Consider the following 26,063-nt stretch of genomic DNA (forward strand, 5'->3'; position numbering starts at 1 on the left):
AGTCAAGTAAAAGTATTCATTAAATCAAATGTAATCATCTCTGAAGACATTTACTGCCTTGAAAATGATTTCTTTGTTATCATTAGAATTTATTTTGTTTTACTTGAAAACTGAAAGAAAAATACTGGAAACCTTTCCTGTTGAATTGTGGAAGGTGGGAAGCTCTCCATATGGAGAGAGCTAGTGCTGTCAAAGTGGCGGAAGTCACACCAGGTGACGTGAAACTCATTCACTTGGGTAAAGCACAGATTACTAAGTCTTTTAGATTAATGATTTCTAAAGGCCTTAGAAATGTCTTTCCTAGTGTCCATGGTAAGAAACTACGGGAATACCTTCTGTAATAGGATTACTACACTGATTTCCTCTCTAATGATCAGTAGGAGATCAGTTTTATATTTCACTTCAGTACACGTTAACTGATAAAGCATGTTTGGAAATATTTAAAATGTCTGTTGCCTTGAAATATGAACTCAGTAATGTTTTTGTGCAGGGTAGGCAAGGGATTCCTTTTGTATATAATGTTTATCAAAGCTTTATTATTTTTCCATGGTTATTATTCAAAGACATTTTTAAAACCACTGTCACATTTTCTGAAAATCTAGACACCAGTTTTTAAATATTTTATTTAGAATTATAAGGAAACTATTTAAACACTAGATTTCTTCAGTTGGAAATGATGATACCAATGGGAAAATATTGATTCAAATCTGTACATTTATGCGTACCATCGACCCTCCCTTGAACAGTGCACAGATTATGTGTGCTGACCGCCACACAGTTCAGTATCCAAGTATAACTTTACATTCAGCCAGCCACAGATCTGTGTAGTAATGTAGTACATGTTTATGGGGTAAAATCTGCATATAAGTGGGCTTCCCTGGTAGCTCAGCTGGTAAAGAATCTGCCTGAAATGAAGGAGACCCTGGTTCAATTCCTGGGTTGGGAAGGTCCTCTGAAGAAGGGATAGGCTATGCACTCCAGTATTCTTGGGCTTCCCTAGTGGCTCAGACAGAAGAATCCATCTGCAATGCAGGAGACGTGGGTTTGATCCCTGGGTTGGGAAAATCCCTTGGAGGAGAGCATGGCAAGCCACTCCAGTATTCTTGCCTGGAGAATTCCCATGGACAAGGGAGCCTGGCGGGCTATAGCCTATGGGGTTGCAAAGAGTCGGACACAACTGAGTGACTAAGCACACACATACTTCATATAAGTGGACCCACAGCACAATTCAAACCTGTGTTGTTTAAGGGTCAACTGTAGTGTGAAAATCCTAAATTAGAGTCTTGTGGATAGACCAGTACGTCAGAGGCTTGAAAAAGGTGAATTTACAAGCAGTAAGATACGCAGCACAGCAGATAACGTACTTACAGAATTCATTATTTGGAGAGTGGTATAAATGGAAGTTGTGGTTAAATGAATGACAGAGGAAGAGGAAATTAGGATTTTTGAAGCTGGTCATGACTTAGCAATTAAAGTTCTGATGGCTCTGTCACACAGACTACAGCTTCCACTTTTCCCTGCCATCGCCTTCTGGACCTCCTCTCAGCTCAGCGATGCTCAGGAAGAGGAAGCCATCTGGCACACTTTATAACTGCCGTTGCCATCGAGGTGCCAGGATGTGCCCAGTTCTCCTTGGTGTAGAGTATCAACCGAAGTGTATTGGCACTGACTTCCCACATTTGCTATTATAGCCAGCAAGAAATAAAAACAGGTGGCAGAGTAAATTATTACTAACTGTGATTGAGAAAAGTGAATGTTTCTCTAAAGTCCTAAATTCACAGAATTGTAGGGTTCAAGGAGACAACGACTGACCGATTTTTTTTTTCCTTTCCTACGTGTCCGTTGGAATCGGTCGGTAATGGCTGCTGTGTTGAGAAGGGTTTTGAGGCCAGCTTTGATCTCAGAAAGGAAAATTAACAATCTCATTAGCAATAGATAAGAAAATGACAAAATATATGTATTTTTGATTTCTGTACTCAGCTTAATTCCTGTATGTTTCAGTTGAGGAAACAAAAACTCAGAGAGGTTCACAGTTTTCATTGGGTTCTTTGGTACTTAGGAGTTTTGAGACAGGAGCTCTTCGAACTCCGAGTTTAGCGTTCTTGGTTTGGCACAACTGTAGCCACATTCCAGTTGAAAGATTCATTACAGTAACGTATAACATAAAATTCCTCTTTGATTAAGAATCACTAAGCCTCGTGGTTTAAAAAAAAAGAAAAAAGGAAAAGAAAATGTAAGGCACAAAAGTAAACAGTAAGACAGTTATTTTGGTATACCTGTTTTTGAGATAAAGAAACTGTTATTCTGTATTTTAGACAGAGGGTGTATGCGTGTACTTGCAGTTAGAGCAGATATCTTACCTACACTTCATAACTTTATTTCTTTAATGAGTAATGCAATAGGGAGAGAGTAGAGTGAGATAGTTTAAGAGTGAATATTTGGAGATGACTGGGAAGCAGGAAGAAAGGGTTACGAGAAAGCAAGAAAACCCATAGGAGAGAAAGAAAACCCATGGGACATGAAGGAAAAGTACAAGTTAAATATTTAGGGCCTTTTTGATTTTTCAGGCATTAAGATATTTTCTCTTTTTGTTAGTACTTTCTAGAATAACTAGCTTTTCATCCTTAACCTTTTGCTCTCAGTGGAGTATGCTCATGTGTCATCCTGGTCCTCTCATTAGTGGCCTGGCCCTTAGCAATCTCAGTGGAGCTCTCTAAGGACCCTTGGTATTAATGGTCCTCACCCATCAAGCCTCATGGTAAGCATATTTGGGAAACATCAAAATACAAGGATCCATACATACACTGTTCCATTCCCAGTACAAAATTATTTTCTCCGCTTTTCAGTTATTCACTAATCTAAAACCCACAGAGGCTCCTAAACAGAAAGATGACAGAATAAGTGTTTTAAATTTAAATTTGCTTTTGCTTCTCAGATTTGTTTCTCCTCTTCTTATCTACATCTTTGTGCTTTGAATTTAGATTTATACCGAGTAATTATAATTTTAACATAATATATGTAAGACATTAGAAATAATGGAAAGGACTTCTAGTCATGCCTTAGTGTCAGTCTCAACTCCTCTAAAAGCATATCATCTGTTTCTAAGGGAACGTCCTCAGAATAATGTAGACTTTTTTTAAAGTGTCATGCATTAATACATAGTGATTAATTCCTATTTTAAATCTGCTAATACTTTTTGGGGGTAGGGAGGTAGATGGGAAAAATAAACGAGAATAATCATTCTGCCCTTTTTATTATATCATAGTGATTTCTTTAAAATATCTGCAAAATAACTTAGAGGATTTCTCTCCAAAAATACTTTATCACTTTTGAACTTTTATTTCATTAGATTTGCAAATCTACTTCAAAAGTGAAAAACATTAATATCTTTTAAATGTATTTTAGAATTTTGCCTCAGTTTAATTAAAATGTGAAAAAACTTTAATTTTCAAATACTTTGTAAAAAAAAAATAAACTTTTGTCTGTTTCCTTGAAAATACTAAATTTACTTCTCTATGTTGAAAGTGGAACAAAATATTATTTAAAATTTTCATTTCAAAATAGAACATTTCTACAAGTGCTTTTACAGAGAGCATTCAACACCTATGAAGATGGTCTTTTTAATTACCCACTAGGTTAGGTGCTAAGGGTATAAAGTTATTAATTATTTCTGATCCTACTGTGCTTATGGAAGTATGAAGAGTTATCTTTATTTTCTGTTTTTCATTTTAGGTTTTAAAATATAGTTAACTTCTGCAAGTTTTTATTTAAAAGCACTTTCAAAATGTAAACTATATGAGCTTATAGTAAGATAAAATGTTACTTAATGTAAAAGGTGATAGACCCTTGGGAAGTATTGGATGAGAAAACAAGGTTAGTTCAATCGTAAGTTACTTTATTACATTGTGATGTGCACCTTCTGCACAGTCACTCCATAACTGTGTTTATCTCTTGAATTATCAGCCTTACAAAATAAAAATTTGCTCCTATGTTGAGGTTTATTTCATTTAAAACTTCCACTTATGAATACTTTGGGGGGAAAAGAATATTCTGCGATGCGTTTTTACTTTGGCTCTTTCCACCTTCGTGTCTCTCTAGGAGTTGATCCCCCTCATCTTGTGCACAGCCTGCCTGCACCCTGAGCCCAAGGAGAGGGACCAGCTTCTCCACATACTCTTCAATCTGATCAAGAGGCCCGACGATGAGCAGAGGTGACTATGGCTGCTTCTCTGGGAAATAAATATAATGTGGACTTGCTCTTTATTGCTTTGACATCATGATTGCCTTTCTAATCTAAATGCCGTCTCTCCTTTCTAAGGTCTCTTAATAAAGCAAACACTGCCCCTGTTCACAGTGCCCTACAGCGCTCTCCTTGTCATTCCAGCTGCTCACGTCGCACTGCCACACTTTTGTGTTAGGTATCTTTTGGGCTGCTAATTATGCCATTAAGTCTTTGCTTTTATCTTTCACATTTGATTTCCAAGAACTCCTAAATATTTCCCTTTTCCCCCCACAGATGAGCTAGATACAGCATGGCCTCTTAATAGTTATGGTTTACCAGAAATAAAATATTTAACATAGGAATGTCTGCATCACCGATCAGTTTCTGTATGGCTAGAGGGATACAGTGTTTTGGTTAGTCCTGATTCAAACGCCCACAATCAAGGATGCCTGAGTGGAGAAATGAGTTGTACTTGGGAGTGGTGAGGGGCATGAGAGTGTTGGGGGCAGGGGGACAAGACACATACCCAGGAGACTTCTGGAAGAAAGGGGAATGGGTTTTTTGCTCAGGCAGCCGTGATAGATGTCTCCCCAGAAAGCAGACTTTTAAATACTAGGAGAAGCTGTGCAAGTGTGAACGTGAACAGAATATCCTAGTGGAGGGTAAGCAGACCAAGCACCAGTTGGACAAGATTGAGCTGTTGGAATGTTTCCACACTGTAATTTTCTGTCTTAATCAGATAATTTTTGCTTATACTTTCGCAAAACAATAGAGTTATACATTAAGATTAGGTAACTTGATATAATTTTAGTTCTTGTTTTATTGACTATTACAGTTTTTACCTCTTCTGAGAATGTTGGAAAATCATAAAGTGAACCATACGACAAATCAAGCCCAAAATTTAAAACACAAGGAATCTCTCCACCATGAGAATAAAAAGTCATGTAGACTTTTAAACTCTGTGAACATGTATCTCTTTCCTACCCTTATTAAAATATACCTGAGCAAGCAGACATGTTTTTTTTCAGGATCCAGTCAAGATTAATCTACATGCTAGCTGAACAGAAGTAAGGGAAATTCAATCAGGTTCCATTCATTGCAAACCGAAAATTTTCTTAGGACAATTTGATGGTTCTGTCTGTGGGATCGCACAGTCGGACACAACTGAAGCGACTTAGCAGCAGCAGCATATAGGAAAATTAATATTTTATCTTCTCCTTGAAAATATTATTCCCTATCTTGGAAACTTAATTAATAAATACTACTTATTACATTGTCATTTTTAGAATGCAAGGCAAAAATCTCTCAATTTACATAGCCTGTTTTTACAGACTCTGCTGTAAAGCTAACAGCTGCCATCTGGTGGCCAAAAGTACCTGTCAGCCTGACTTCAGGTCAAGATACGTCAGGATTTAAACACGCATGTTCACAGCTGATCTTCCACTTTTCAGAAATAAAGTTATTTATTTAAATAAGCTAAACTGTTAACTACATTTGATATGAATAAAAAATAAAGCAAAATTTTTAAATTAGCATAAGTTTGACATGTAATCGTTTATTACTTTTCTTTACTTACTGAATCACAGGCTTCCTTGCGTCCTGAGAAGGACACAAGGACTGTCCAGTTCTGTGCTCAGCTATATTGCCTTTTTGGTAATTCTTTGCTAGCAGCCATAACTAACACCGTATTTCCGCCTATTGTGTCAGTTCAGCTGCTCAGTTGTGTCCTAGTGTTTGTAGCCCTATGGACCAGAGCCCACCAGGCCTCCCTGTCCATCACCAACTCCCGGAGTTTACCAAAACTCATGTCTGTCGAGTTGGTGATGCCATCCAACCATCTCATCCTCTGTCGTCCCCTTCTCCTCCCGCCTTCAATCTTTCCAGCATGAGGGTCTTTTCCAGAGAGTCAGTTCTTTCCATCAGGCGGCCAAAGTATTGGAACTATAGTCCGTGGAATTTCTCCGGGCCAGAATACTGGAATGGGTAGCCTTTCCCTTCTCCAGGGGATCTTCCCAACCCAAGGATTGAACCCAGGTCTCCTGCATTGCAGGCGGATTCTTTACCAGCTGAGCCACAAGGGAAGCCCATATGTCAAATAGCAGTCAAATAATTTCACAAGTAGGAACAGTGTTTATGATTCCCCACAAGTAGAAGCAGTGTTTTTACTGTCACAGGAGTCTGTTTCCAATGCTGTTAATAATCTGTAGCCATCTGATCTTTTCTGTTTTCAAGTCTGACCTACTTTTTAGAATTGTGACTCTTAATTCTGCTAAGAAGTTTATTTTGAGGGGCTTAACATTTTTTGAACAAATTTGTACATGTTTAATATAGTGATGGTGACTCACGATTTAAAGTTATTTCACATGAAGGTCTTATACAAGTGTATACTTCTTACATTTGTTCAAAATGCTTAAATTTCAACAGTTTATTTATTATAATTATCAAATATTTCTGAAACCTATGTATGTGACTTCTCATTATTTTAACAGACTAGTAGGGGTAGAAATGATCAGAAATGAAGAAGTTTTTAGTGGGAAGCTAAATGTCTGTCTTAAAGCTTGGGAATTTCTTTTTCCATTTTTCTTTTATCCACTTAATTTGCCTTCCTAAAGTCGGAGCAAATAGGAAGAGAAAAGTTGGGAAGCCATCAGAGAAGACAATGACATAAGCATAAAGGGAAATTATATAGATAAAATTTAGAAGGTTATGGTGAAAGGAAGCTGCCGTGTGCCGTGAAGACATGCTGGCTCACACTCTCCTGCCTCCCACAGGCCTACTGCCTGTCACTGCTCCCCTCAGCCTGAGAGCCGTTGTCGCTGACTTGGGTAGCCTAAGCAGAAACCTAAAGTCACGCTTCAGTTTTCAGTTGAAGTGACATATCTTAAGAAACAGCAATGAGGAACTGCTTTTATAGTTGATATGAATTAAACTTTATGTTTTGTTTTCCCTTAAAGTTGGCTACTTTGAAACATCTATGGAAAACATGCTTTTTTTTTCCATCAAGCTTTACTGGTTTTGAAGTCATAGATAATCAGAAGTAAAAAAAAAAAAAAAAAAACTAACATTCTGACTTTCAGAGTCATTTTAAATGTACCTTCATTCTGAAAAGTGAAAAATCTTTTTCAAAATTTTGAATTATAAATCTATCATCAAATGAAACTGTCATATTAATTATTTATATATTGTTTTATAACAAATTACCCCAAAAGAAAGTGGTTTAAAGTAACACTTGTATTATGATTTATGTGAGTCAGCTCATCTGGGTCTCTTACAAAGCTGTGGTCAAGGTGTTGTCTGTGGCTGTAGTCACCTCAAGGCCCGTGGGGGAAGGATTTGCTTCTGAGCTCACTCACGTGGCAGGATTCGGTCTCTCATGGATCTTTGGACTGGGGGCCTTGGTTCCTCCTGCACTGACTTATAGCCAGAAGTTGCCTTCAGTGCTCTTGCCTGGAAAATCCCATGGACGCAGGAGCCTGGTGGGCTGCAGTCCATGGGGTCGCTACGAGTAGGACACGACTGAGCGACTTCACTTTCACTTTTCACTTTCATGCGTTGAAGGAGGAAATGGCAACCCACTCCAGTGTTCTTGCCTGGAGAATCTCAGGGACAGCGGGGCCTGGTGGGCTGCCGTCTATGAGGTCGCACAGAGTCGGACACGACTGAAGCGACTTAGCAGCAGCAGCAGCAGCAGCCTTCAGTCTCTCACCACCTGAAACCGTTCCAGCGTGGCAGTGTCTTCAGAGCATGCCCGCTGAGAAGGCAGAAAAGACTGTCTCACGAGATGGCTGTCACAGGCCTTTGTAACCTGATCTCGTAAGTGACATCCCATCCCATTATTCTGTTCATTAGAAGCAAATCCTTGGGTCCAGTCTACACTCAACAAGATGGGGTTACACACAGGCATGAATATCAGGAGACAGACCTCATTAGGAGTCGTGTCAGAAGCTGCCTACCACAGTTATCTTGGGTTCAGTACCAAAAATTCTCACTTAAGTATCATTTTACTAATACAGTGTCAGAGTTTTTAATTACAAAGATCTGTCTGCTCAGTCATGTCTGACTGTTTGTGACCCCATGGACTGTAGGCTGCCAGGCTCCTCTGTCCATGGAATTTTCCAGGCGAGAATATTGGACTGGGTTGCCATTTCCTCCTGCAGGGGACGTTCCCAACCCAGGGATGGGACCCGAGTCATTCGGGTTTGCTGCATCGACAGGTGGACTCTTTGCCACTGTGCCACCTGGGAGACTGAGCTATAGGAATACTGGGAAAACAATCATAGATTGATTAACTAGAAACAAATTCATTAGAAATGGAAGCATTAAACATAATCTCAAAATGTATTATATATATGGGAAGTTAATTTAGGAGATTCAGCTTTACAGCTGTAGAGAATCTCTTCACAACATCTTTCAAATGGTGTTGCCGTTGCTGGAAGGACGAGTCTTAAGAAACTCACTCCCTTGGGGCAGCCTATCGATTGGGAAAAGTCAAGAGTGAAATTTGATCATACAAAAATAATTGCACTCCATGGTAACTAGAGCTGACCTTCTTAGCCCTTCGTCCTAGCCGCGCTGCTGACGCAGATGCTGGTCTACAGTCATTGGTTTTGTCTTTCAGGCAGATGATCCTGACGCAGATGCTGGTCTACAGTCGTTCGTTTTGTCTTTCAGGCAGATGATCCTGACGGGCTGTGTGGCATTTGCACGCCATGTTGGACCCACACGTGTTGAAGCTGAGCTTCTACCACAGTGTTGGGAACAGGTAAATAGCTGTATTGGGTCTTCTCTAGGTTATTGGAAATGCTCACATTGTCTTTTAAAAATGCTGTTAGGAAATATGTGGGATATAAACTATGCTAGGACTTCTCTTGCCCAGCCCAGTGATTTAACAGTGCTTAAGAAATGTCTGGCATGTTTTGCTTTATTCTGAATCAAGTGAGATACAAAATACAAAAAATATATATAAAAAACTAATGAGTTCAGGGAAAGCAAGAGGCTCTGTGTATGTATAAGCAAGGAGGTAAATAATAGACATGCTTTCTGTATATACTGTATACTTGTATATATTACAAATATATACAGAATATAAAGTGTAAACCTTTGATGTAAGAAGTCTGTATATTTACAATTCAGCTCACTATTTACTAACAACACTTTTGGTTTTATATTGAATATTCCTGTCTTCTCTAAAACTCAGGATCTTTGACTTTGTACACTTGACATTTAGGTCATTAAGTAACTCATTGTTCCATCTTAAAAAGATGAGTTTCTTACTTATGAAGACAGATTTCATGGCCTTCTTTATACCAGCTCTGTCACTTGTTCTTAAGAAAAAATATGACTCTCTGGAATATTGCTAAGGTATATGGTCTTTGAGAATTCTCTTCCCACTTTCTTCAGATATTCATTTTTTCTCTAAAATTTAGTAGCGTCATCTAATTTAGTAAGCTAGAGACATTGTTTGAAAGGCAACATTATGTGTGTTCACGTTGTCTCTGACGTCCCTGTGCCTCCTGTGTATTGTAGTGCACAGAAGCTTAGGGTGAGACTAATCACTGAAAATCAAGTTAAATTGGAAACAATATGCACAGCTTTGAATTTACAGTTCTCTACAGTTCTGTATACGTACATGTCTTTTTTGTTTTTCCATCTTCTTTTCAGCTTTATTGAGATTGTGATTCAGATAGCATGCGACTCACCTATTTCAGGTCTCCAGCGCAGTGGTTTTTAGCAGTCACAGAGATACACAGCCATCACTACAGTCACCTGTAGAGCAGTTTTATCGCCCACAACAGAAGCCCCAAACTCTTAAATTGGTTCTTGTATTTCAAGGTTGTTTTGGCTATTCTGAGTCCCTTCAATTTCTGTATAAATTTTAAGATCAACATATCGGTTTCTGCAAAGAAGCCAGCTGAAATTGTAAGGATTGCCTTGAATCTGTAGATCAGTCTGGAAAATGTTGCCATTCCAATAGTGAAGCTTTCAATCCATGAATTTAAGATGTCTTTCCATTTATTTTGGCAATGATGCATGTATTTCTTCACCTGTAATCACCGCAAAGAGTAAAATCTGAGCTTTTTACTCCACTGGTAAAGAATCCACCTGCAATGAGGGAGACCTGGGCACGATCCCTGGGTTGGGAAGACCCCCTGTACAAGGGAAAGGTACCCACTCCAGTATTCTAGCCTGGAGAATTCCATGGACTGTACAGTCCATGGGGTCGCAAAGAGTCGGACACAACTGAGCGACTTTCACTTCACTTCTCCATTTGTTTAGGTCTTTTAAATTTCCTTTCAGTAATGTTTTATGGTCTTCAGAATATAATTTACATACTTTTAAAGTTTATTCCTGAGTATTTTATTCTTTTTAATACTATTGTGTAAATAGAATTTTCTGTACTTTTCTGGTTGTTCATTGAAAGTATGTAGGAATACAGTTGGTTGTTGTGTGTACATTTAATTTTGAGACTTATCCTGCTAGACTAAAGAAATGTGTAAGTTTATGTGTAACATATTATGACATTCAAACCATTTTGTCTGGAGGTTACTGTTCCTGGGTTAAGCCTAACTTGGAGATCTCAGTTACCAACAACTCCCCCACTATCTCTTCTGTAACCCGAATAAACATGGACATCAGGGATTTGTCAGCCGCCTGCCTCCAGTTTGTTGCCCAGTAGATGGCTGCATAATATCTTTTCTTAATTTTAGGCATCCAATACTTTAATGAATTATGTCACCTTTTCATATGGGAGTATGAGAACAGATATACTTCTTTTCCAGTCAAAGAAAGATTTCTATCCTATGAAGAAGACATATGGGAACAAAACCCAGTATGTGTCCTTTTTTTGTTTTTGGTATTTTTTGTTACGATTCCGTGTCGTCATTACAATAGTAAAACCCCATCGTCTTGCGTATGCAAGCAGGAATGAATTGACATCTGCTTGCTTTAAAAACAAAGCCACAACACCAGTCAGGAGCTCTGGTTAAATCATTGATGATTTGCAACTTAATCCTTGAGGTGAAAAAGAGGAATGACGTATCATTCCTGGTACATCTTGTAGGCCATGTCAGTAAATATCTAGAAGCTGGATTTTCCAAATTTGAAAATATAATAATGTTCCTAGGGAAGGAAAAGGTTGCTCCTGACATCCTAAGGAAAGCTTTCTTGGGTAAGCCCACAATCTCTAGATACCTTGCCATATTTTCATCTTTGCTTTATCCTCTTTCTCTTCAATAGATAACCCCTGTGATCTCATTTTTTAGGCTCTCTCTGAGTCCCTTAATCCTGATCCAGGTATAGGGATCCCCAGAAGTGGAAAGAAAGAAGCTTTATTGCATTCCTAACAGGATTTGTGGTGAAAAATAATTCTCTTTTGGAGGAAGGGAGAGTATGTTGTTTATGTTTGATTTATTTATTTTTTACTCTAGATTAATCACAAATACCCAGAAAGAAGATTGCTTGTGGCAGAATCTTGTGGAGCGCTGGCACCTTACCTTCCTGTAAGAACTGTAATTTTTTCTTAAAAAAAAAAAAAAAAAACAAACCTTTTCCTTCTTTGTTTAGCAATAGAGAAACCTTTTTTTCAGGTGTCTTATTATACGTTTTAATCCACATTGTGTCCTAACAAAGGAAGAAGATGAGCTGAATAAAGAAAGCGCACATTGGTACCATGTGACATTGCAGACAGAGGGGCACATTAGCCATTGATTTTACATGAGTATAAATATATTAAACCTCATCAGGAATTCTCAAAGTTTAGTCTGAGGACCCTGGGGAGTTCCTTGATCCTTTCGAAGAGATCCATGAGATGAAAATTATTTTCATAATAATACTAAAGCATTTCTGTCTTCTTCTGTGTGTTGACAGTCACACTGCTGGTGCAAGCACAAGTTGTGACGGGCCCAGTGCCAGTGCACCAGCGGTGATCAGAGCAGGGACCCCCAGAGAGACAGGCAGTGGCCGCACTCTTCACCGTGCACTCACAGGGAGTCAGCTGCACTTAGACATGAACTTGGTGAACCAGTGAAATTATTAACCCTACTAAATTTTGACCCTAAGTATGCCTCTTGTTTAATATTCTGTATAATCAGCTGGAAGATACTGATATTAAGCCCTTTTGCTGCATTCTGAACTATGATGGCTGTTGCAGAAAGAAAGCACTCAGATAGTTTGAGTTGTGAGCTGAACCACTGCTTTTCTCATGGGACACCAATTTTACTTGATAGATCACTGAAAAACAAGCTGTGATTATTCAAACTTGGGTATGTGGCAGACATTTTCATGAAGATAAGTGACATGGAGCCTTGCTTCAAGAAAAACAAGTACAGTTTTCATTGCCAGTGATAAAGTTAGAACTTCTAATGAGAACAAGAATTTTGGAAACCTTGTATTCACCATTCAGAGCTTGACAGCTTCTATCCTTCTCAGAAGAGGCTATGGAGATACTTCTCCCTTTCTGAGTTACACATTTCTGTGAGGCCCGGTTTTCTTAAGTCCTCCCACCCAAGCAACAACACAGTTGAGTGCGAGCAGATGAGAGGATCCGCCCTGTCTCCTTTTGAGTCGGACGTCACTGAGACTTGCAATATAAAGATGAGAGGATCCTCCCTGTCTCCTTTTGGGTCGGGCGGCACTGGGACTTGCAATATAAAGATGAGAGGATCCTCCCTGTCTCCTTTTGGGTCGGGTGTCACTGGGACTTGCAATATAAAGATGAGAGGATCCTCCCTGTCTCCTTTTGGGTCGGGCGGCACTGGGACTTGCAATATAAAGATGAGAGGATCCTCCCTGTCTTCTTTTGAGCCGGGCGTCACTGGGACTTGCAATATAAAGCAGCACTATTCCTCCCACTAGTTTTTTTTGATTATAGTTATTTCCATTAAAATTGTAATTTCATTAGTCATGTTAACCTTTAAGAAGTTTATTGTTTTTAATGAGTTAACAATTTGAAATTTCTCATTTTTAATTTCTGATATGATAAATGTCAGGATGATATTCCCCAGCCAAACAAAAGCTGTTTGAGGTGCTCGTTAGTTTCTAAATGACCAGGAGCCTCCCGCCAGGAAGAAGACTGAGCACGCTGGCCTGCTGTGCTCCAGCAGGTGTCTCCTGATGGGCCCAGGGTTTACAGGGGATGGAAGCAAGAGGTGACAGCAAGAATGGTTTTACTTTGAACAATGGTCCTTTAAAGCAGAGCTTGACAAAATACAGTCTGGAGACCAAATGGAAACCACAGCCTGTGTTTATAAATAAAGTTTTATTGGCATGCAGCCACACCCATTTCTGTGTATTGTCTGTGTCCGCTTTCGTACTGCAACAGCAAAGTTCAGTAGCTGCAGCAGAGACTTTTTGGCCCAGTTTGCTGACCCCTGCCCTGAAGGGTCATTTCTGTAAGACTGCTCTTTAAAGGGAGTACAAAAATTGGAATTGTGCAACAGTACTTGGGAGAAGGCAATGGCAACCCACTCCAGTACTTTTGCCTGGAAAATCCCATGGACAGAGGAGCCTGGTGGGCTGCCGTCTTTGGGGTCGAGCAGAGTCGGACACGACTGAAGCAACGCAGCAGCAGCAACAACAGTTCATGAGCTATTTTGTTACATTTACCGTTACCTCACATTCTGTAGTGTGAGGGTGAGTGAAGACTGAGAAACCCAAGAGTCAGACAATTGTCTTTTTAAAAAATAAAATTTATCTTTTCTTTTTATACAGAAAAATACAAAGAATAATTCAAGAACAATTCATAGTCTCCACTCCCAGAAATGTTGTTGTTGTTGAAAATAAATTTTCAGACAGTACAGAAAAGAGTAACATGAAAATCAAAGCCTTCCCTGGCCCTAGCCATTCTCTCCAAAGACAGATATCTATCGTTAACGGTTTTTAATGAATACTTAACAGAAAATAAAAATTCATGCATATGCAAGCTTACAAATTTATATCTTTAAAATTTTTCTTACTCAGAATTAATCACACTGTACAGTGATCTATATATGCCTTGTGTGGGAATCTATGCATTTTAAATTTTCACATATTGTTGAAACCTCTGTATCGTGCTTCGGTTGACATGTGGATTTTTAAATTTTGACAGTGCTCAATTGCCCCCAACCAAGACAGCACAGATTGTACTCCCATCAGCAGTGCATCAAAGTTCTTATTTTCCCATACTTCTACCAGGAACTGGGCATAAACTTTTTTTTTTTAGTGTTTTCCTATCTTTTCAGAGAAAATTATCTTATTGTGATAAATTGTGTAGGTTTATATCCATGAGTGAGTCTGAGCACCCTATTATTTATTGTTCCAAGAGAGAGCTGAATATCCCATGCTCTCAAGGAAGGAAGAAACTGTTCCACACTGCTCCTAGGACTAGAATGCGAAGCAGTGTTAGTAATGGACTTGATGTTTCCTGCATGAATCTCCACTTGCCTCGTTACCCCACTGTAACTGGTAGCAGTAGAACCTCAGTGTAGTCATAGCTCAGATGGCATGAAGCCTCCTAACTTGTCCCGTGGGTTTCCTTAGCACGTGGAAGCTGCCACAGTTGACCTCAGCCTCGATCGCTGCAAAGCGTATGCCCGGCTGAGGTTCACTCACCTCTGTCGTATTGCCTGTGTAGATACCACCCAGAAAGCCCTTTTAATTCACTTTTAAAGTGACCTTGGGAAGCAGTATTTAACCTAAATGATAAATAAACAAGGCTGTACCAAAAGGTATATTCACCACCCTAAATGTGACCAAATGTTTCTATAATTACATATATTTTTGTTTTTAAAAATTAAAAACTAGATTATTTTAAAATGTCTTTCAGACCTTGCTCTGCATACCAAATCACACTGACTGGAGATTTACAGGAGTGGTTATTTCCTTTTATTGTAACTGTTAAATGTAAAAGTGACCTAAACAAGTTTAGGTTTAAAGAATTTTATACATTGATCAAGTTACAGTAATGGTACAAAAAAGGGAAGGAAGGGCAAGAATATGAAAATAATGACACTTTATTCTAACCTCAGACATTAATTAGGCTGAATCCATGGGGGAAAAGTTGTATGAAATTTAAGACGCAGTAGTAGTTGACATTATATTTAATAGTAGCATCGGAAAATAGCCGTGCAGTTTTATAAGCACTTTTAAAGTTTACTCTCGTATTTTATCATTCTGCTTTTTTTCCCCCCCTCAGTTCTTCAAAAAAAATAGCAACACCAGGATTTTCGTTTCCATGCTCCTATCCCAGGCAAATGTTTTGATTACCAAAGTGATTTCTGTAATCCTTCCTGTTGTTATGACTATCAGTGCTTTTCTGAGTTCCATAGGTGGTGAGTGATAGAATAGTCATTTTACACAGAAGAGCCTGTTTATGGCAGAGTGGTGACGGTTGACTTGCCAAAAGTGCATTGTGAAGGTTTCAGGGATTGGCACATACATAGTAAAAATACAGAAATATGCTGGGAGATGATCAATACCAAGTTCAGGGTAAATGTTACCTTTAGAGAGGAGAATTAGGGGAAAGGGGAGGGTGGAAGAGAGTCATGCACTTCGGCTGCATCTGTAACGTCTTCTGTGTTTCAGAAATGAGGACTTGAAGCAAACATAGCAACGTGTTAATATATATTTAATCTGGATTGTGAATACATGGGTATCTGTCATTTTTTTCTATTCTTTTCTGCTGCTAGTATAAAAAAATAGTTAAATATGTTCTTGTTCATTTCAGAAAGAGATCCGTAGCTCCTTGGTTCTTTCAATGTTGCAACAAATGTTAATGGAAGATAAGGCAGATTTGGTAAGAGAAGCTGTGATCAAAAGCCTTGGTATCATTATGGGTTACATCGATGACCCAGACAAGTATCAGCAGGTATGCTTTTCAGAATAAATCCCATCTATTCCATTATAAAATTCCGAATGGTGTAATATCCCAAATCTCTGATTCAAATACCCCGTACTCTATAGTAGGCATCGCAAACATGTCAACCTGAACAAGGTAAAGTTGGCTGCCTGGTTTCAGTTCTGCAATTTCAAGGAGAAAATGCTTTGATTCATTTATAGTATCTGCCACAGCTTTGTGGCAGGAAATTGGCAGCAAGCATGCCATTTTCTCTCTGGTTTCCCCATCAGTGGATACATGACGTTTTTCTTTAAAGAAATTGGGGAAGGTAGGCTTACGAATGGCTTCTTTCTCGCTTAAAATGTCTTCTAGATGTATTGGAATGTATGTTTGTTACATTCTATTATGTTTTAGGCTTCTGTTTTGTTTTAAATCTGCGTTATGTCTGTTTCCGTTTGGCAGGGTTTTGAACTGTTGCTGTCAGCCTTGGGTGATCCCTCAGAAAGAGTCGTTAGTGCCACACATCAAGTGTTTTTACCAGCCTATGCCGCCTGGACTACAGAACTTGGAAATTTACAGTCTCACCTTATACCCACATTGCTGAACAAGATTGAAAAACTTCTCAGGGTAAATGCTTCCTTTATTTATACAACAGAAAGTTTAAAAGTGTGTTTTAAGGCATCTTGAAAGAATGTTGGGGAAACAGAAAGTACCACTTCGCTGAACATTCTAATTAATTACCCGTTAAAGATTCTATTGGTCTGGAGCCAAGAGAGATTTGAGGAAGTTTTGCTTGACTGAAGCTAAGGAGAAAGGGCATGATCTGACTTTGTTAGCTAAAATAGCATCTTTGTGGCACCTACTCTGACACTGTTCCCAGTGCTGCCTCTTCCTAACCTCTTCTGAATACTTAAATACTTTAAAGTATCAGCTTCAGTCCCCAGAAGGCAGAGATGACTTAAAATATGAGTCTTCAAAGCTTTCTTATTTACACAATGTCAAAATGTTTTAACTTTATTTCACTGCATTCCTTCATGCCCTCACTCTTTAAAATGAATTTTCTTTTCTTTAAAATGAATTTTCCATTCTTCCTAAGAAGAAAAGTTGATACAACGAAACTAATTTTTATACTAAAAGTCTCAGTGTCTAGGAGAAAAACCAACATTTCTTTCATGTGTATTATGTACACATTGTGTACCATATTTTATAAATAAAATCTATTATTGCATTCTTAGAACTCTTTGAATTATATTTTGGTTTTTTGGTGTGGAAACTGTTTAACTTACCACAGCTGTCAAATGACAGGACCAGGATCAGGATCAGCCTCTGGAACTATACTGTTGCCCTTCCCATCTTTATAAGAGTCCTAACATAAAGTATTTTAACATATATATATACTACTCTGTGTATAGTCTTACATGTATGTATGTGCATTTATTTAATTTAAAAATTGGACTTTTTTTCCCTATAAATTTCAAAATGCATGTTGCAGACTATAAATAGCTAGACTGCAGTACTTCTTTTTATGAAACCTAGGGGATTTCTCAAATATTTTATTTTTTCTTTAATATTTGCATCCCTTCTATCTGAGAATTATCCATACTGGGTTTTCTTTGTTCCATTCCATAACACAGCTAATCCCACGTTGCTCCTAAGCACAGCTGCAGTATTCCGCACAGGTAATGTTCCATAAAGAAATTAACTAATTTAGAACCTGATAGTAAAAAAAACCTAACAAATCTGGTGTTTCTGACACAGTGTTATTTATGATATAACGGCATCCCAAGTGGATCTGAGCAGCATTAAATGCTCTGTCTCTAACGATTCTGTTTCACTGTGATGCTGGGTTTCTGTGACCAGTGATCGTCGCACTCTTTTTGGTTGTTGTTTCTGTATCTCTTTTGTTTCCTTTTGAAATTTCTTCTGCATTTTACCTATACGCTGAATTATTTTAAAGTGCATTAAATACTGGCAAATACAGTTGTCATCAAGTCTATGAAAGGAGTTTGGAAGTAGAGAGAAAGTAGTAAGTGCTACTGCTGGTTTAACGGTTGAGCATTTCAAATAATTCCTTTGATCACTTTAATATCTTTCACCCGATGTTTAAAATTTCAAAAGTTAAGACCCTCTTAAAAGAAGAAAGCTCTGAAAGAAGTTCCATACAAATGAAATGACCTATGTTCGCCCTGCAGTTTTCCATACGAAAGATCTGTTACGTCCACAGTGCCTTGTGAAAGTTAAAATGTTAGCCAACCAGTAGTGTCCGACTCTCTGCAACCCCAAGAACTGCAGCCAGCCAGGCTCCTTTGTCCATGGAATTCTCCAGGCAAGAATACTGGAGTGGGTTGCCTTCTCCTCCTCCAGGGGATCTTCCTGATCCAGGGATCGACCCAGGATCTCCTTCATTGCAGGCGGATTCTTTACCTTCTCAGCCACCAGGGAAGCCCCCACAGTGCCTTAGCTTTTCATATTTTCACATACTCAGAGCAATTCAGAAAAGATTCTTGGTCGTCTCCATTAGGTTTACTGTGAGGCTAACATACATGTACTTCAATGTTTTATTGTTGGCCACTGAAAGGAAGAGCATCATAAATGCATACTCTTGGGAAACTAAATTAGCTTCCACCTGCTTATGTTTCAGGAAGGCGAGCACGGGCTGGATGAACATAAGCTCCACACGTGTCTGTCTGCCTTGCAGTCCTTGATCCCACCTCTCTTTGCATTAGTGCTACAGAACGCACCCTTCTCCAGCAAAGCCAAGCTGCATGGCGACGTGCCACAGATAGAAGGTATTGAACTTAAATTATGGAAGGAGGATGTAGAACATTAACAGCTTAGCTTCCCACAGAATTGTTTTTGATTAAAATTGTAAAAGTCAGGTTTTTTTAGTTGCTAAATCATGTCCAACTCTTTGCAACCCCAAGGACTGTAGCCCACCAGGCTCTTCTGTCCATGGGATTTCCTGGACAAGGTTACTGGAGTGGGTTGCCATTTCCTTCTCAGAAAGTCACTTTATGACAGCATAATTACTAAAATGTATTATATGTGTGGAACCACATGGTCAGAGATTGTATGATACCTAAGGTGAACTACATGGCTTCATCGTTTATGGATAAGCCTCATGGGGTTATTTTACATTTATTCTTCCTCTCCATTCTTAATCTAGAGCCTTTTTATAGCCTTTTTTTTTTCAGTGTGGTAAGTCAGAAGTGTTTTCTTTCATTAACAGAGCTGAATTAATAGTTACTAGGGCCAGTTTGTGAAGCTTTTCGTTTTCATTGTCTTTGTATTTTTTTCTTCCTCAGCTACTTTTTCTTATTTTCAGTAGGGAAAGAAAGTGTGATTACTATTTCCTACTGTGTCCTTGATAGGAATATAAGCATATGCGGCACAGTTTGTTGTTTTTCTTTTTCCCAGAAAAAAGAATATGATTTATTTTCAGGAATGCATGAAATTGATAGCAAAAGCCATTATTTTCTTAGCTCAAAGTCCAGCTAACCAGTAAGTGACCTTTGATCCATGGCACATGGTAGCCCCACAGCACCCAACCCCCAGGATAAATGGCTATAGACAAGCTATTAGTATATATGAGATTTTCAGATTTGTGAAATTATCCATATCTCTTATGGGCTTGTAATAAACAGGAGTATAAAATCAAATGTTTTTAGTGTTACAATTTCAGTATAAAGTAAACTGGGCCACCTATAATCTCTGGGATATGAAACAGTATATCCAACAATACGCAAAGCATCGTGTAAAAATGGTATATACTATAAGAATGCCAGTTTTACTTGGAAAATTGAGAATGGATAGGGTAGAGTTAGTTTAATATTTTGTAATTATAATTATTGAGGAGAATGAAAATTCAGACTTAAACCACAAAATGCTCACAGCTGGCCACTTCAGGTTTACCCCTTCGCTCATTAAGGCACTTCAGCTGCCTCGGGACTTTCTAATTCCCTTTTTCTTTCTGTCTAGCTGTACTGTTCTGCTACACCCACCATAACAAAGTAACATAAGCGTAGTGCTTTAACATCAGGCGCTTGTTACCCCGCAGTTCTGAAGGCGAGGGGTCTAAGGCCAGGCTGTCAGCAGTGTTGGCTCCTTCTGAAGGCTGTGAGGGGAGAGCGCTTTCCTGCCTGTCCCCTAGCTTCCGCTGGCTTGCTGGCGATCTCTGGTGCTCTGGCTTGTAACTGCACCCCACCCCCCACCCCCCGGTCTCTGCCTTCATCTTCACGTTCCGTTCTCTGTGTGTGTGTGTGCATGCGTGTCTCTGTGCCCAGACTTACCCTTGTTATGAGATCAGTTATATTGCATTGAAAGTCCATGCTGTTCCAGGGACTTCATCTTATCTAATTATATCTGCAACAGCACTATTTCCAAATAAGATCATATTCTGAGGTCCTAGGGGTTAGGGTTTCAACATACACATTTTTAAGGGAGACACAGTTCACCCCCTAGCATTTGCTATCATTCATTCACTTAGCAGATAATTCTTCAATGTCACCTATGGCCAAGCACATGCTAGAGGTTAGACAGAAAATTTTCAAAACTACTTTACCATTCTGAAGGTGTTCATGTGACCTTTCCTTGTCATTATGTCTTTATCATGTCAAAAATAATCTTAAGTTCTCACTGACTTAATTTGACCTTCTGACTTTTAATAGTAGCTGTAAATGTTAATGTTGTTATGCTCACTTGTAGGTTATATAATACATTTACTATAAATGAGGAAATATTATATCTGTATTTAGGGTCTGTCTATATAGCTGTGTCTATATGTCTGTCTATATGCACATCTATATAATTTGGGATACAATTTATTACAAGTGAAAATTTATTTGTTTTTCTCTTAAACACTGAAAATTTCACAACACTAGATAATATTTATGCAAGGTACTATTTTGAACACTTCAGATCCACTCAGGAATAAAACAGACAAAACTCTCTGACATCATAGAGCTGACATTTTGGTGGGAAGGAAATACATTAAAGAATCATAGCAGCTGTTATTTTGCTGGATTTGGATAATTTTGGTAATTTTTAGACAATAAAATGCTAGTTTTTGCCAGTCTATTGAAATGGCATTCTGAGGACTTTTCTGTATGTTCACAAGTTAGATGCTTACATTTTTAAAAATCCTTTTAAATAGAATAATACTTTGAGGTTTCTAAACCATTCCGACTACTTATCTTTTACAACTGAGTTATCCATGGTGTATTAGTTGCTCAGTCATGTCTGACTCTTTGCGACCCCATGGACTGTAGCCCGCCAGATTCCTCTGTCCGTGGAATTCTTCAGGCAAGAATACTGGAGTGTGTAGACATTCCATTCTCCAGGGAACCTTCTCAACCCAGGAATCGAACTCCGGTCTCCTGCATTGCAGGCGGATTCTTTGCCATCTGAGCCCCAGGAGACCCCTGAGTTATCCAAGTAATGGCTCATTTCTATTCTTTACCATCTGAGCCCCAGGAGACCCCTGAGTTACCCAAGTCGTGGCTCATTTCTGGTTTTGCTTCTGTTGGACCTAGCTTTAAGTCTTCGGACCTTCCTTTTCCTGTAATAAATCTTAACATTATCTATTTTACTCTTAACTCTTCCACTGTTTTTCAGTAATTTGTCGTATTTCTGAAGGAATAATATGCATTTCATCATAGTATCACAGATTGTGACCAATATGATATACTCCTATTTGAAATGATCAGATGTGCTTCGACATGATATAGAAATATGAGGTACAGCTGTCCCTCACCGTCCAAATCTGTTTGATTCCTAGGTTGAGATAAGGACAGTTCATGCAGAAATCTCAGAGAGTATGGGGTACCATTTTACCTAAATTCATTTATTTGTTTGTGTATTATGATAGCAAATAGAGACTTGAACTAACAAGGGACAACCTTTATCTGTACTTAGATATTGTTAAATACCTTAGGAAGCATAGGAAGAGAATACCATCTTAATTTTGTCTTTCGGCATTTTAAAAGTTGTTTCATGTTTTCTTAAGTTTAATGATTATCATTACGCCATTCATATGCTTTGAGACAATGCTGCATCCTTCCCTGTGTCTTTTTAGGGTGTTAACCTCGACGCAGGAGCTGTCAGCCACTAGGAATTTCTCAACAGTAAAGAAACTGTTGGTAGCGTTCTTCACTTAAGAGCCAGCTAAGACCTGGAATCTAATTGTGATCTGTAGGATCATAGATTTTATTGATATGTTCAAATTTGAAAACGTACTAATGTATATTTGTTATTTATTTACACAATTTTAAAAGTCATTTTTTCAGTTTTCCCCTAAAACTTTTAAAGTTTGTATTTGAGACCCTGGTTATAATATTTATAATATTTTTTATTATTATTACGTATAGCTTTATCTTACTGGTCACTGCTTTTAACACTTTATATTAACTTAACGTTTATCAAATTATGGAAAACTTTCTAAATAAAGTATTTAATATTGGAGATTAAATACTTAAGAATCCTCTTCAGCACAAGCTTTAATGCATTTTAGGTTATTTTCTGGTATTAAACAACTTTTTCCTGCTGTCAACCTATTCGTTTCTTACTCCATGAAAGAAATACCTTATAGTTATTATTTATTGACATAAACAGTCTGGTGGATTTACAACTATGTTTTTTTTTAAACCAAATTCAAATCCATATTTTAACTGAGATCTTATTCTGGAGCAAATTTTTAATTAAAATAAATAAAGTTTTGCTTTTTACTGGCAAACCCTTTCAGTTTTCATTTACTAGATATTTAGTCTTATAAAATCTTAATTTTTGAGATCTGTTAAATTTGTTCACATGCAAGAGAAATTTACAGTTGACCCTTAAACAACAGGAGTTTGAGGTGTACACACCCACTTATATATGTACAGTTTTCCGTAGTTAATATCATAGCACTGCCTGGTCCATGGTTGGTTGAATTTGTGGGTGTGACAGAATCTCTGACACAAAGGGCTGACAATAAGTTAGACAGTTTAACCCCTGATTGTGCAGGGATCCGGTACATTTCATTTTTTTTCTAAAAGTAATTTAATGTATTTTAGTTTTATATTTAAAGTCTATAATATGATAGATAGATACTAGGAGGCAGAACCTTAGTTTTCTTTTGATAAGATAGTTAACTTTCCAAACTGCCATTTTGTACATGATTTATTTCGCTGCTCTTTTTTATAGTGACTAGGTTCCCTCGGCCTATGTCACCTCTTCAAGACGTGTCTACTATTATTGGAAGCCGTGAGCAACTGGCACTGCTCCTGCAGCTCTATGACTACCAGCTGGAGCATGCGGGCACAACCGGCTGGGAGAGTTTACTGTGGGTTGTCAATCAGCTGTAAGTTACCAAGCCCACCCATGTTCATTTGGTACATCTCAGCTACTTGAATGGAAGATAGCTCACTATACTTAGCCTGGGAACTGAGGGACAAAATATAGCAAAATATTTTTTTAAAAATAACAAAACGTAACTTGGCGTCATCTGTGGTAACTTTCTTCAAGAGAGAAGAGCTATACCTGTAGACATGTAGCTGCTTATCTGTGGAAATGGTGCGTCTGTTATTGCAGACAAACCTGTCTGCTACCGTATTATCTAAAAGTGATGGTGGATTGTAAACTGCATCCACACTTCTCATTTTTGAGGCTAAAATATATGGTGCCATGTGAGCCAAGCTTTTGTATGACGTGTCGCCTCCATTGACTTGAGTCTTATTAACACCTCACTTAGAACTCTGCCATTAAGTTTCCATATATTTCATGACAACCTGTTAAAATTTAAGTTTACAGAATATAAAGTTAAGACTTTTTCAGAGGGTCCCAAACAACTCCTTTGCATTCTGATTTTGCTGGCTGTGAAAAGCAGAAGAGCTTGTTCGCTTTGGATGGGCTCGGAAATTGGCGAGGAAGCGGTCGCTTATTTGTGTCCCTGCCTGTTTTCCTTCCTTTCTTGTTCAGGTTGCCACAGCTTATAGAAATCGTTGGCAAAATCAACGTCGCTTCCACTGCCTGTGTCCATGAGTTCTCCAGATTTTTCTGGCGCCTCTGCCGGACATTTGGCAAAATTTTTACAAACACTAAGGTAAAAACTTGTATTTCATATTTTCTTATATGCAAGACATATAAAAATGTAATGTGTTAACTAATGCTATGGCAGAGTAAGTAAAAGCAGGAGCCCTTCCTTTATTCTAATTATCTTTTAATATCTTAGAAAACTATGATAATAAAAGAAAATTCTGATCTGTAATATTCTTACCTTTATTGATTTTCAAAAAATGATTTAGCCAAAATTTAGTCTGTATCCACATTTGAATATAAGGTCTACTCACTGTGGATGTCTCAGGGCTTTCCAGCATAGAAAGTATCAGCTCGGGGACTCCACTGCATTTCCTTGAATGTGCTTCTTGTACTGAATCTACCACAGATTCAGGAAGCCACCATTTCCTCTATATGCTTTGGTCAAAACTTCAGGTGATTATGGGCTTCCCTGATAGCTCAGTTGGTAAAGAATCCCCCTGCAATGCAGGAGACCCTGGTTCGATTCCTGGGTCGGGAAGATCTGCTGGAGAAGGGATGGGCTACCCACTCCAGTATTCCTGGGCTTCCCTTGTGGCTCAGCTGGCAAAGAATCCGCCTGCAATGCAGCAGATCTGGGTTCGATTCCTGGATTGGGAAGATCCCCTGGAGAAAGGGAAGGCTACCCACTCCAGTATTCTGGCCTGAAGAGTTCCATGGACTGTATAGTCTACGGGGTTGCAAAGAGTCAGACATGACTGCGTGACTTTCACTTTCACTCAGGTGATTATAGAAACAAAGCAACTAGGTAGAATACTTGCTACAAGATAGGAGCTCCTAAAACCGAATGGACACTTGAGATAAATGCTGCATATTTCAATCACTGTCACATTTGCCTAACCAAGTTATTTTGTTGTTTAAATATTAAAATTGGAAAGTCCTTAACTCCTGCTTTCTTCTTTAATCCTATTAATCCATTTTTCTTCATAACAGATTGTTGAGCCAGTTCTTTAGAGCATTAACAAAACCTTATAAAGATGTAGTTGCTATACGTTGAGACATTTAAAAGGTAAAAATTCTGTGGCATCTCTTTACTAAGCCTATAGTTTTTGAAACGTTTGGAGCATAACAGTTTGGTATAGTGGACCGACAGACTTCAGAAAATGGGTTGTGACTCTCTGTGTCCTCGAATAAATCATTTAATGTATCTGTACTTAATCTCTTTATGTGTGAGATGAAATTTAATCCTGTACATCTGATGCTGTAGGTTAATCTTTTCACAGTGGTCTACATCTCAGTTTAAATGGCATTTGCAAATTAATATGCCTGACCTATTGATAGAAGGGCAAAAACCAGAGCTTAATGTTACTGTAGGAGAAAACAAATCATTCATTAATATCTAATTATTAAGTATAATTGGATTTTACTGGGAATCATTATTGGCAAAAACTGACATCTCCAGAAGTAACTGTTATTTATTTTACTTTTTCTTACAAAAGCAATTACGAATTCACTTTAACACTTAAGTGGTTGACTTCAGAGGCCTGAAATCTGTGATGTTAAAAATAAAAATTGAAACAAGCATTTTCTCTAACTTAAAATTTTAATGTTAAATTCTGTCTTTCATGTTTAAAATTAAATTTTAAAAAAGTTAAAGACTAATCTAAGCCAATGGATATAACATAATGAGTATGTTACTGAATATCCTAAATGAATGGAATTTCATTTTCATTCCTTTTATACACAACATTTTTTTTCAACAATTTTAATCATATAATATCTGCCTAAATACCCTATCATCAAGTTCAGTTTTGGGAGGTAGTAATTTCAAACACTTAAAGTCACTGGAAATTATTTTAATTTAGTGAAAGAATCTAAACGCCCTTCAGAAAACTTGCTGACCTAAATTGAGTTTTTAAATATTTTATCTCTAAAAAGATGTTGTTTTCAGAAACTTGACACTTCTTTTTTCCTGTGGCTTTTAAGAACTGTTATGTTTTTGACTACTTGTATCTTTAA

At 38.1% G+C, this 26,063-nt stretch overlaps 1 protein-coding gene and 1 non-coding gene across 10 annotated transcripts in view; both read left to right on the forward strand.

The window, feature by feature from the left end:
• The window catches only part of RELCH (RAB11 binding and LisH domain, coiled-coil and HEAT repeat containing), a 114,244-nt gene that overhangs the window by 51,862 nt on the left and 36,319 nt on the right, over positions 1-26,063 (forward strand). For 8 of the 9 annotated variants that reach the window (XR_003508515.1, XM_027526270.1, XM_027526271.1 and 5 more), the window contains 8 exons: positions 4,099-4,211; positions 8,894-8,984; positions 11,650-11,721; positions 15,924-16,064; positions 16,497-16,661; positions 18,676-18,823; positions 23,214-23,370; positions 23,988-24,111. Coding sequence is in view for 8 of the 9 variants with exons in the window: in XM_027526270.1 (XP_027382071.1) it covers positions 4,099-4,211; positions 8,894-8,984; positions 11,650-11,721; positions 15,924-16,064; positions 16,497-16,661; positions 18,676-18,823; positions 23,214-23,370; positions 23,988-24,111 (1,011 nt within the window). In the remaining variant the exon portion in view is untranslated. Of the gene's footprint in view, positions 1-4,098; positions 4,212-8,840; positions 8,985-11,649; positions 11,722-15,923; positions 16,065-16,496; positions 16,662-18,675; positions 18,824-23,213; positions 23,371-23,987; positions 24,112-26,063 lie in introns of those variants that run through there. The other variant, XM_027526277.1, reaches the window with a different exon arrangement.
• LOC113883076 lies at positions 10,241-10,309 on the forward strand. Its single transcript, XR_003508559.1, has one exon. It is a non-coding gene; the product is annotated as a small nucleolar RNA SNORD36 (small nucleolar RNA).

This window comes from Bos indicus x Bos taurus, chromosome 24, assembly GCF_003369695.1.
Source record: "Bos indicus x Bos taurus breed Angus x Brahman F1 hybrid chromosome 24, Bos_hybrid_MaternalHap_v2.0, whole genome shotgun sequence".
In the NCBI taxonomy this organism is placed as follows: domain Eukaryota; kingdom Metazoa; phylum Chordata; class Mammalia; order Artiodactyla; family Bovidae; genus Bos; species Bos indicus x Bos taurus.